At 45.3% G+C, this 12,933-nt stretch overlaps 1 protein-coding gene and 1 pseudogene across 1 annotated transcript in view; one reads left to right on the plus strand and one right to left on the minus strand.

The window, feature by feature from the left end:
- The window catches only part of VPS13B (vacuolar protein sorting 13 homolog B), a 583,949-nt gene that overhangs the window by 77,584 nt on the left and 493,432 nt on the right, over positions 1-12,933 (minus strand). Inside the window, exons 42-44 of the mRNA XM_023763624.1 lie at positions 7,430-7,611; positions 5,834-6,183; positions 710-871 (exon numbers count right to left, since the gene is read on the minus strand). Coding sequence (XP_023619392.1) covers positions 710-871; positions 5,834-6,183; positions 7,430-7,611 — 694 coding nt within the window. The remainder of the gene's footprint in view (positions 1-709; positions 872-5,833; positions 6,184-7,429; positions 7,612-12,933) is intronic.
- Positions 8,737-9,720, plus strand: LOC111828187 (annotated as a pseudogene).

Below are 12,933 nucleotides of genomic sequence, written 5' to 3' on the forward strand. Positions count from 1 at the left end.
ACTCCCAGTGCCTGGCACATGCTTGGCACACGGTAACAATCTGAATAAATAGCCCGGCCGGCGTGGCTCAGTGGTTGAGCATTGACCTAGGACCCAGGAGGTCACAGTTCGATTCCCAGTCAAGCCACATGCCCAGGTTACAGACTCTATCCCCAGTAGGGGGCGTGCAGGAGGCAGCCAATCAATGATACTCTCTCATCATTGATGTTTCTCTCTCTCGCTCCCTCTCTCTCTCTAATCAATAAAAATATATTTTAAAACATCTGAATAAACAAATGAATAATAATACCCAAGGCATAATGCTTACAGTTTATCAAACACTGGTGCCTTATACGTATTTATTGTTTAGTCCTCACCATCCCATGAAACAGTTACTGTTATTATCCCCATGTTACATGTGAGAAAGCTGATGTGTGGGAAGTAAAGCAAGGTCACACCCGGCCAGGATCTACACCTACGTCCAGATTCAGTCTCGTGGCCACCGGGCCGTTCCACCGCCTGCGCTCCCGGGAGAGCGTCCTCTCCAAGGGACGGTGGGAACACTGTGCCCCCACCGCTCAACGTTTCTGGGTTCCTGTCAGGTGTGGCTGACGTGGGTCCTTGGGAGACCCACCCAAAAGGAGAAATAGCTGGACACAGGCACACAACTGCAGAACAAGTGAACCGCCGGCCTTAACGATCGCTGTGCTGTGAGCTGCTTCTCACATACCTGTGGGGATCTGTGCGAGCGCCAGCTGTACTGGTGACGGTGGAGGCTGGCCAGCAGGACGTTCTCATCAGTGTCCACCTGGCCAAACCGCAGCGTCTCCTGGGTGTCGTTACAGATCACAAAATGGCTGAAGACCAACTCCTCCACCTCAGGGCATTGGTTCTGAAAGAAAAGGAATAGGAAAGCCAACGTGCATCAGATTAATTGCAAGATGTTTGGCAGCTGTCTGCCCAGTGGCGATTGTTACAACGCAGGAACACTCAAGGATCTGCTGTCATTAGCTCGTGTATACAAAGGATTCTATACTTCCAGGACAAGCACCAAAAATATCTTAAAGAGATCTTACACGGTCCAAAAATATGTTTTGACTTATACTCCTGCAAAATAAATCATAGACACAGAAGAGTAAAAGAACAATGAGATCCCTCAAACTTTTAACATTTTAAAATGAATTAACATCCTACAGAGAACGCTGGGCTGGGTAGTGCACGTGTTTGAGCAGAGTGCTGGCGGCTAGAATTACCGTGTTCCTGGCCTTCTCAACTCGGCAATCAAGACCAATTACAAAGCCACAGTTTGTACCCTACAGAAAGTAAGGATCTTTTAGGTAATACGTCCCCAGATCCCTTAAGGGGGAGGGAGGTGGGGAGAGACAGAGAGAGAGAGTGTGTGTGTGTGTGTAAATGTGCTCAGGGAGAGATGCAAATAAAACCACAAGTTTCCCTCTATTGTTAAGAGGCTGCACACACAAAACAGACCTGCTCCAGAGTCGGGTAAGCCAAGTGCAGTTTTCAAGAGAAGTATGTTAGCTAAAAAACAGGTGTTGCTGTCTGTTGCAGCTGATAGTCTTCAATCAGCGAATGTCTCCCATGAACCTGTGAAGGCTCAGCAAATTAGTAATGGGCTCCTGTGTTTATGCCTCCTTTTCAACTTAGTGGTGTCTCCCCTGGTTGCTGTTATATTAAAACACTGGCAAAGTGATAGAGAATTTCTGTTCTTACTCTGGTTAGGTTATGGCTTAATAAACAGTAAGTATGCTTTGGGTAAACGAAAAGAAAAGCTAAATAAATGATGCTTGAGAATGCAAGAAGAAAAGCATAAACCAGCCCATCGATTTGCAGACAATGGGAGGTAAGATGCTTCTCCGCTGGCCTGTTTCCTGGCTGTGGATGTAAATGACGCCACAATGCCACACGCTGTCATTGGCCGTTTTACCGAACCCTCACGAGCACAGGGAGTTACGCGATGGAGAGGCCTGAAGCCCAGTGGATGGAGGAACCCACCTGAATCTAGGCCGGACCAGGACCTGACCTAGAACTCACCCAGAGCAGTTCCTGGGAGGAGGACTCCTCGTCACCCGCCAGTCCCCAGATGGGGGCAGTGCTCTGTGGCTGCAGCTGGTGAAGAGGCGCTGAGGTAGCTCCTTCCAGACATCCCTGAGGACTCCCAAGCCCTCGCTCTATCACCCAGCCATTCCCACCAAACCTCTCTGCTCCCGGAGCGCCACCTTGCTGGACAGCCACACTAACCACAGAAACAGTCTCTGTTCAGTATCACAGGAATGATAACAGCAGTTATCTGCTGTCTCCCATAACGCTCTCGGCTGCGGCTTTTAATCCCAAACTGCGACTTCATGGCCTGCCAGCAGGTTCCAGACGTCCTGGCCCTGCCACATCCGACCTCCTCCCCACTTGCTCACGACAGTCCAGCAACAGCCCAGCTCCGACAGCCCCTCTCAGGTCCTCCCACACGATCCTGACCACGCTCAGCTCACCCAACACATCACTCTCCTGCCTCAGTGCCTGTCCCCTGCCTCCACATCCTTCCTCCTGGCTCGACAAGCTCTTTCCACTCAGCCTTCAGGCTCCTGTGTCCAGGCTCTGTCCTCGGAGCAGCCTCTGAGCCCTCCCCACATCAGGGCCCTGTTTTATGCTCGCATCTTACTCCATCTTTGCAGAATTACCCCTCTGGGACTAAGGAATTATTTGTGTGACCGTGGGTTCAATATTGTCTCCATCACTGGACTCCATGCTTCATAAGGGCAGGAATCAGTCTGTGCTATTTATAACTTTACCTCTAGTTCTCAGCATAATGCCTGACACATAAAATACTCAATAAAAACTTATGAAACAAATATAGAAGTTCAATTTTTAAAAGTATGAATTGTAATAAATGCTCACAATAGAAAAGTTAGAAAATACAGAAAGTCTGGATTGTTTTAAAGTCTCTAACTGCGACTAACGTTTCCATGAATTTTCTTCCAGCAGTTTTGCTCTTCTGAGTGTCCCGCCTGTTCCTGTTCGAGTCCATCCTATCCAATCCTCCCTTCTGCACCTTATATAAGGTTCGTAATCAAACGGGAGTCCCATGTATAATTAGTCCTAATGGTTTTTCCATTTAGCATTATGTAAGCAACACAAGCTGCTCTCCCTGTAAACAGTTTTCCTCTCCTTTAGGCCCAAGAGCACAAACATGAAGACAGGATATGAGCCCAACTCCCACCTAGATAGACATCCCAAGGTTGGAATTCAGTTTTCATAATGAACTGGGATCTCTGCGCTGGTGACACAGAGGTTAAGTTGCCAGATGGGGCTTGAGTAGAAAAAAAAATCATATTACTTTCCTCATCTCTGAAAACTGACCTTTCATAAATGATGAGGGTTTTAGGAAAAAATGTAAATGAAAGAACACAAGGGGGTTGTTTACATTTTTCTAAAGAATACTCACAGTCCTCAGGGAGCTGTTTCCCTACTGCTCCTTCAGCGTGGGGCTCATTATAACTGCAACACGCTTAGGCATTTCTTGGACTGTTTTAAATTCTGGTATAAAAAGATCATACACATTTCATATGACTTCCAGAGGCTAAACCTCAGAATGTTCACTCAGATGTGTAATTAAAAGGTGGCTTATTTACATTTAAGGTTTGCGTTGGAGTGTTGTGTAGGCATTTGTAGTTAAACAGAGATATCGTTTTGGTGTAAGATAAGACACATGAGTATAAGCCTGATTTTTAAATAAAAATCCCCTTTAAGTGCTATTTTGTTCAAATGTGGGAATGTGACATAAAAATAAAAAGCAAACTTCAAATGTCATTTTGGGTCCTTAAGCTGGTTTCACAAGACATTAATTATTTACCAACCCCCCCCCCCCAAAAAAAACCAACCCAACAACAACAAAAAACAAAAACCAACAAAAAACTACCACCAGAGAAATCAGACACTAATGAAGGCTTCTGTTAATCTTGAACTTGTGACCTAAAGGTGAAAGGCCAAATTGTTTCATGCTTCATCTGTCTGGTCCATCTACACTGGATACAAATGACTTGTCTCAGAGATGAATCTGATAAAAAGTATGTGGAGAACTCAACATATCCTGCTTATTAAATTCATATTTCTCATGGGCAACAATTCCACTGTATAGATCACTATACACACAATAAAATCCAAGTTTTCCCCTCTAAAGGGGATAAACCACATTCTGAATATTTTAGAAACAATGAACTTAATAACCCTTTATAAGCCCATTTCAATGTCACATGTCCTATAATTTTGAAGTTGTGCATTTCTGTATTTACTTTAGAATACACAGGGTTAGATGCCTACCACATTAAAACTTGGTGGCAAGTACCCTTGACACGGGAGGAAACAAGAAAATTACAGCAACAATTACAGAAGTATATCCGCTTGTGGCTCATGTTAACATTGCCAAATCCCTGTGTAAATCAGAACCAACTATTCATAGAATGTACCTGTCAGCAATATGCTACGTGACATATGGCTCTACTTAATCAAATATACAATTCCATTAAAAAAAAAACCCTCAGAATATTCCTTCAAGGCACTGGGCTAGCCAGTCATTCACACTCTGATGTGGTTTAAAACATTTAAATATTTATGCACTGTGTTATTTATATGTATGCCTGTGTCTAAGAGAACATTTTCACCCTGAGAGGGAACTGGGATTTCTGGAGGCCATTTTGCAGTAGTTGCTACACACGAGTCCCCTTATAATGGCCCCGATACCAAGACAAAAATATCCTACGTTTAAATCCTCTATCAATGACTCTTTTATGTTTTCTAGGTTTGTTTTTTATTAAATGCATTGTTCAAAATATGACAAAAAACAGAAATTGGAGCCATGAAAGTTTTTTTCACATCGCTATTCGAACCAGCTGCAAAGATTTAGATCACACTAGCTCTTATTTTACGCATGTCCTTTGCAACAAGAAAACCATGGAATGCCCTTAAAAAGGAATTTTAAAATATAAAACAGATGTGTTATCTTCTTTCCCTTTGCTATTGTAGTGCCATGTTAGGTAATTAATTCCTTAGTCTTGTATAGGTCTTTGTGCACATAAAGGAAAGTTTATTCCCATAAAGATTCTGATGCCCGAGAACTCAAGCCCCTCCCCCTGCACTGTGCCTGTTCCCATGTGAGGTCAGTGCGGGATGGAGGACCATTTCTCTTGGGGAGCCAGCTCCACACAAATGCATGTAACATACACAAAAGGTGGGAAGTGCCTCAGCTTACGCAGCAACACGAACTTTATGGAAATACAATATTATACTGACTATCAGAAAGAGAAGAGGAAGTGATTTGTTCTTAAATCACTGAGTATATTATCATCCAAACATTCAAATTAAAATCCATTATGAAGTGCTTTTTAATGATTCAAAATGGCAGACTGTCATAGGAGAAAGACTTGTGCTCACATGTTTCCTCTGTGAAAAGATGGAAGGCTTATTATCAGAGAGGCGCGCCCACAGGTCCTTCCGTCTGCAATGGGTGCTCAGACAACTTGATACATAGCTGAGCTGAAGCTTTGGCAAACTAGAGCCATAAAACTTGAAAACTATTTCTGGGAATATGTTACTTTCCACACAGATGTGGTACATTAGTCACAAAAATGTGGGCATGCTCTCCTATGCATCTGTAGAGAACCCATATCCTCCAAAGCTTTTATGCATCACTTAGCCAAAACAGAGAAGGTCCCAAATAAGATGGTGCCCATCAAACTCTCCGTTCTCTCACACTGGAGTCTATGCTTATCACTAGAAGTGATAACAGAGTGCCTAGTCAAAGCTCACACGTGGACGAACTGAACATGGTCTCGGGCGCACGTACCTGTTGCCAAGCCTGCACTGCAGTGTTTAGGGAGTGAACCGCGTGTTGCCCAAAGTTTACGAACATAGAATCGACGATGACGGTGCAGTCGAGCCGCTTTTCTGCTGCGTCGCTGGAAACGGCCATCTGTCCAGAGACGCTGAAGGGTCTCACCAGGCTCTGCATGGTCACGTTCCTGCACTCCAGAAGCTTGCAGTCTGCGTGGGCTGAGAACTGGACCTCCTGACAGACGGAACTGTTGCTCCACTGTCGGAGATACAGGTGTGGCTCTCGGAAGGAAATGATCATGTATTCCAGCTCAGGTGGCACATTTTTATCCGAAACAAATGGCTGTAGGTAGGGCGGCGGAGCTGTTGGAAAACAAGCAAGGAAAAGAGCAACTGAGATGAGCCTGTGCTTTACGGAGATAAAGAGATGACGTTTAAATTATTCGGTTTTTGGTTATTGAATTCAATACTGGATATTTAATAAATTTAAACGTCCTCCTGAAGATAATGCAATATTTGAACTGCCATTTGGTATTTGCAAGCAAAACTGGTTTGTTCAACCAACAAGGCCTCTTAAATACATATTGTCTCCAAAGGTTACAGTCAGTTTCACAGGCAAACTTTGATCACAGAGACAAGAAATAAAATGAAGAGGAGGTAAATATCCGAGGAGAGTTTCTTGGAAGTGTCTGTATCTACCCACCAAATCTCAAAAGCAAAGTCATGACTCAGAGAGTTAGACAAATCAGGTTGAACTCCATTTTTGCTGAAAAGGCAAGATGTTTAACAGCAGCTGTGTTTAGTTTTAATCTGATTTTTCCCCTTTTTTCCATTACATGTAGGTTGAAAACCTAATTTCTGAATAAAATGTATTGGCTAGAAAAGGTTTGGTAAAGGCTTTGAGGAATAATATTCATGTAATATTAGCAAATCTACAAAAGGCCACTTTGGGGCTGTGGGGAAATTTAATCTTTGACTGTACAAGCTTCTAAAAGTGCTACTCCTTCAAATTATTGGAGAAATTGCCAATCTTTTGTAGAATGTAGTCATGCTTTTAAAATAAGGTGATATCAAGCGTTTTTGGAATCTATCTGCCATTAATGTAATGGGTCAGGATATAGAACAAAAACATGTATTTCCTTCAAAAAGATCTAATTGGAATAATAGCAAAACCTGCAATTTTAGTAACTTGCTTGAAAATTCCTATGGAAAACATGCAAAATCATGTCAGTTCAATACAATCAGTAACCTATATAATAGGTCCATAAGACAGCTCAAAAGTAAGAAGCACACCTGTTATATGAAGTTAACTTCAGAATAACGTTGCCAGTGCTCACTGTTAGGGGAAATGAGGCCGCTTCTAAAGCCTTTCACCAGCGTGTGGGTGGTGGTCGGCAGAGAGGACCTCTGGGTGGGGAAGTGATTAGCAATCACAGCACTTTGTAACATCACTAACACTCTAGCGCACAGAATGGAAACCCCTCCAAAACTTTTTATTTCCTCAAAAGAAATTATCTGGGTAAAAACAGATGAATTGTGTCTTGAGAACCCACAAGACAAAACAATGAGTATTAAGTGGATGTGATTGTGATGCTAAAATGAAGAGTACCTGTGCCTAGTTGATCCAAGTGATGACAAAGATGGAACTCCAGGTGAGCAAACTGGAGGGAAATGCAAAGAGATGGGACAAACCATGGGGTGAAGCAGGAGTCCACCCGGGTGCAGGCAGCCAGGGCTGTTGGTGTTACAAGCTGGTCACAAGTGCTTTGAGAACCAGATTCACTTGCAGAGCTATGGGAAAGAAGAGAAAAAAGAAGTTCAATAACCTAAATCTCCCAATATCATGTAAGTGAAATGTCTTTCGATAGGGTTCTTAAAGCTGGTACGCATAATCCCATAGTCAATGTTATCAAATCTTTTGTATTTACTCACATAAATTACAATGGGGCCTTGACTTACGAGTGTCCCTACTAACGAGTTTTTTGAGATACCAGCTGTCTCTCGGCCGATTTTTTGCATTGAGTTGATAGAGTAATTTGAGTTAACAAGCTCCTTAACGAGCGTCAATGTTATCAAATCTTTTGTATTTACTCACATAAATTAGTTGTTTTAAAACATTCAGGTCATGTGATTAGTCCCTATGAGCTACTAGCAGGAAAATTTCAAAGCCATTCCTCAAACCCCAGGCCATGCTGACATCTCTGCAACCCATTTTTTTTTTCCATCTACATCTCATGTAACGTATGGACAATTTGATCTCACATTAAGATCAACACAACTCAGAGCATGACTGCTGTTCAAAACACCCAATACTTTCAGTGTCACCATAAATGTTTCACTTCTGCAGATTGTCCACATCCATGTCCCCATGTGAACGAGTCAGTACTCTTTACTGAACACCCACTGAAAGCTGTACGAAGTGCCACACAGTCCTGACCATGATCAGAAGGACCCAGGTCCCAGGGACCATTACCCTGCATGGCCCTCTCTTCACTTGCCCATCCTCTTCACACCATTTCACACAAGTAAACCTGACCAGCAGGAATAGTGAGGGCATCGGCAGGAGGGAAGACGTTTGTAGGGGTGGCTGCTGGTGTGCAGGGGGACACGCTGCCTCGCTGCCTTGCCCCCGTGCCAGCAGAAGCCCGAGAGCTGGGGATTGTGAGGGGCAAGGTGCAGCCTGGCCACTGTGAACGCTGAGTGATGCTGCCCACGTCCCTCTCACTGTCTTCCACGCCCTTCTTCCCAAATCCAAAATTCCTCTGCAGTTATGGTAGCTTGGCTCCCCAATCCACGAGGAGCCTCGCGAAGTAACACTGTGATTTACAGTATCCTAGGGGGAACTTCGACAGGAAAAACTAAAGAAATAAATCCTTGGTTTTCCAAGAACTCACAGTCTGACTGGTGATATAAAATATGTGGACATTTAGAAACATTATACAACAGCCACCACCCACGGACAGAAAAGTCAGAAGAGCTGCCAGAGTGGAAACAAGGAACGCAGGATGGTGTGGGGTGAACCATGTGGATGCTCGGAGTACAGATCTTCAGCTGAGTACTGAGAGAGGCAGCGGAAAAGCTGGTGAGGAGAGCTGGGGAGAAGGAGAAGCTGGTGAGAAGGAGAGCTGGGGAGGAGGAGAGCTGGGGAGAAGGAGAGCTGGGGAGAAGCTGGTGAGGAGAGCTGGGGAGGAGGAGAGCTGGGGAGAAGGAGGAGCTGGGGAGAAGGAGGAGCTGGGGAGAAGGAGAGCTGGGAGCGCGGCCTGCAGACGCAGGGTGCAGCGTGCGTGAGGGACCTGCTCAGTCAGGGCACCCGAGCTTTGTAAGGCGACCTCTGCCAAGGCTGGAAGAGCACAAGCCCTTGTTCTTCACTTACAGAAACCTGCACCAGCTCCCACTGGAGTCACTGAGAGATGAGGGGCACAGAGCGTCCACACCGGTGGAACTGTGCCTTCACTCACATAACACAGTTGTGGGTCCGGAAGCCATTGGGTCCCTTGTGTTTGGATCTTGGTGACTGCTCAGAAATTGGCCCTCAGAGAGCTTTCCGTCATCTTCCACTAGCTAATAACCTACTGCACTTCCTACCTTCAGAGGCTGGCGAGTTGAGGGAGCTGCAGACACCAGACATTTCTGCCAACTGTTTGCTAACTTCCCGTGAGAGGCTTCACCCGGGCCTTTCCCGCAGAACCTCCTCGGCGAGTGCAATGCCACCTCTGCCCGCCGCCCAGCCCTGGCGAGCTCTCTCTGGCTGGAGACCATCTTGCGTTTCTGCCTCTTGAATTAGGTCGATCTCGAGAACGACAATGCGTGGATAACCACCTTCACCTGAAAGGCTTGCCATCCTAGCTGCACAATCAAGTCATTGGGTGCAGCTGCTTTCCTTTTCATCCGGACCACTAACCGCTTCCTCCCGCCGAGGCGAAGGCCGAGGGGCAGGGAATGACCGCATCCTGTGTCTGCAGGAGTTGGCCATCATGCCCCCCCACCCCCCACGTTTCCTAAAGCGGAACTTTCTCCCGTCTCCTTGCCCAGAGTCTCCTGGGAGCATAAAGTCTAGCACTTAATAGAACCCTCCCCTTTTCTGGCTGGCCAACAGGGTACCGTGCTGGTTATTCAGTTCAATATGAATCGTTGGTGTTTACCGATAGTCCCCAAGAGGGATCTCACACTCACACTGACATTCACCTCCATGCAGCGTTGTCTCTCACACGCTGGCTCACCTAAACCAGCGGTCGCCAACTGGTGGTCCGTGAGGTCCGAAAGGTTGGCGACCGCTGACCTAAACGCTCTCTTCCTCCTGCAGGGACACTGCAGTCTCAGACACTGCCTCTCAGACACTGCTCTGCCCAGGCTGGGAGAGTGCTGTCATTTTAAAAATGTTTCAACTCTAACTCAAAATAAGAAATACGCTTTTATTGTAGCCTGGTACACATTAAAACGAGGAAGGGGGTAGGAGGTTTACTGAAAATATGACACTGATATTTTAAAAATTGTGGTAAAATATACATAACATAAAATTACTATTTTAGCCATTTAAAACTATACAGCTCTGTGGCATTAAGTGCATTCACACTGTTGTGCAACTGTCACCACCATCCATCTCCAGAATTCCCAAAATGAAACTCTATACCCATTAAACAATAATTCCCCATCCCCTCTCCCTCATTCCTTGGCAACCACTATCCTATTTTGTCTATAAAATTGACTATTCTTGGTATCTCATATAAGTGTAGTTATATAACATTTGTCCTTTTTACACTGATACTTTCTCTTTTATTAAAAAAAATTCCAACTGAAATTGATTTCATCACCCACTAATGGGCTGCAACCTGTGGCTTACAAGCAGGCTTAGATGGGCCCTCAGGGAAAGGACTGCCTATAGAGACGACAGAGAGATGGAGACAGGGACAGGCAGAGAGATCGCCCGGGTTCAGAGAGTAAGGACCATGCCACACAGACTGAGTTGGCAGCATCAGCCCAGAACTTAGGGTGTGACCTGAGGAGCACGGGGAACCTTGGGGAATGTGTATGGGGAGAAGGACTCCCTCGCAAAAGGCCAACTACCTGGAGGGGTTGTTACATAGAGTTCAACCCCCGACTAAAAGGAAATGGAAAAAGGCTTCAAAAAGACACTTGGGTAAAATGCAAGCATTCCTGCTACCCAAGGGAGAAAAGGCAAAGATAAATTTAGCCCTGGGAAGGAATTTTCTGGATAAATCCTGGATTATATCACGGGATGACTAGAAACATAGGTGACAAATTAGTTCCAAATGTCAAGATTTAAGTCTGAATCGTTTATGAAAGACAAAAGGTTTTTAAAAATGGTACCCAAGGAATTTAGGTTCATCGGAGAGTGCAGACCCTGGGAGCCCCGTGGAGGGGACCCGTATCTGGAGGCCCCGGTCACCTACTGGTAGAATGTTCAACCCGTGGAGAGAAAAGAAACAATCCAGGGACTTGCCCACCACGAAGCTCGCTCTCTCTGCTTCCTCCCCACCTATTGGGCAAGAATCAGGGCTCTGGGAAAGGAAAAGCATCGACTTCTCACTGAAAAGCTGCGGGCCACTGTCTCGGGATTACCGACTACGAGCTGACAGTGACTTCTTTCCTGGGCTCTTTAGGGCCTGAAGAGAATGGTTTTTGGGGGCACATCCAAAGATGAAAGTGCTCCAAAACACTCACCAGAGTGTCACTTTTCAGTGCTGAAGAAATAGCTATACACCTTAAGCCATTTCTCTTTCCAGAATGTCTTCTAGGAACCAGCATTTTGGGGTGGGGATAACAAGTCCTTGTGGGAAAATGACCATGCAAGGAGGACAACAAACGACCACAGCCGGGGCACAGGTGGTCAAAGTTTAGATGATCACAGAACTTGTAAACGATGGCTGGACATACATATCAGGTCTGCACGGATATTACTGTGCTCCATAAATGCCAGGGATGTGTGTGACTTCGCTTATCACATACTCTGGGAGTTAGCCATGTCGGTGAGGATAAGAGGGGAAACAAAGTTGGAAGTTGTTCTGGTCCATCAGAAGACATCTCGTTATACCAAACCCAGGGAACCTACCAGGGAGGCTCAAAGCCTGAGAGTGGGTACCACTCCATTCCCTCATTTCCCTCCTGGGACGAGTCACTGGGTAAGAAGCTGTAAATTCCAAACAGTGTGTGCTTGCTGCCTGTGTTCTGTTTGCCCACTAGATCCATTTTCTACTCTTCCCCGTCCTTTTCTTTGCCCCTGAACTATATCAACAAGATGCTTTGCCCGGCTGATGTAGCTCAGTAGCTGAGTGTTGACCTATAAACCAGGAGGTCATGGCTAGATTCCCAGTCAGGGCGCATCCTGGGTTGCGGGCTCGATCCCTAGTTGGGGAACTATAGGAGGCAGCTGATCGATGATTCTCTCTCATCGTTGATGTTTCTATCTCTCCCTCTCCCTTCCTCTCTGAAATAAACAAAAATATATTAAAACAAAAAACAAACAAAAATAAGCTGCTTTGTCCTTTGATTGGGCCAGTGGGAGGTGCCCACAGGAGAGGAGGGTGAGGGTCGTATTCCCCTGACTCCTTGGCAGTATCTCCATACATTGCTGTGCCCCTCTCACGCAAAGTACCTACCACACCTGCTCGGCGTTAGTTTTGGTAATAATGCTCCGTCACCTGGATCCTTTAGGCCTAAGGGTGGATGGTTCCCCAGGGTTCCCAGCTCCATCCCTTAAACCTACCCACGTGGACCTTTGTAAATAGTCTTTTCATTCAACTCTCCTCAATCCCCCAGTCAGATGTGCCTTCTGTTTCTTGTCGGGGCCTGATAGAGGGGTTATTTAGGCTTCAGCAATGGGTGTGGGCAAACACATAGATGATGAGATGAAAAACAAGTGGCTGAAATGGATATCTGATCAGGGCTTAAAGGTCATATCTCTTGCTTCCAGGCCAGTGCACAAGCAAAGAGAAGTCTCCTAAAGGCCAAGACTATTGTGGAACCTAAGCTTGAATTTAACTCTACTTCAAATGCTAACTTAAAAAAACCCCACCATAATCACTCATCACTCGTTTTCATATGATCAAGCAAACCATTAGTTAAAATAGTGGAATGTAATTATTACATATACAG

This window comes from Myotis lucifugus, unplaced genomic scaffold (genome assembly GCF_000147115.1).
Source record: "Myotis lucifugus unplaced genomic scaffold, Myoluc2.0 scaffold_294, whole genome shotgun sequence".
In the NCBI taxonomy this organism is placed as follows: Eukaryota; Metazoa; Chordata; class Mammalia; order Chiroptera; family Vespertilionidae; genus Myotis; species Myotis lucifugus.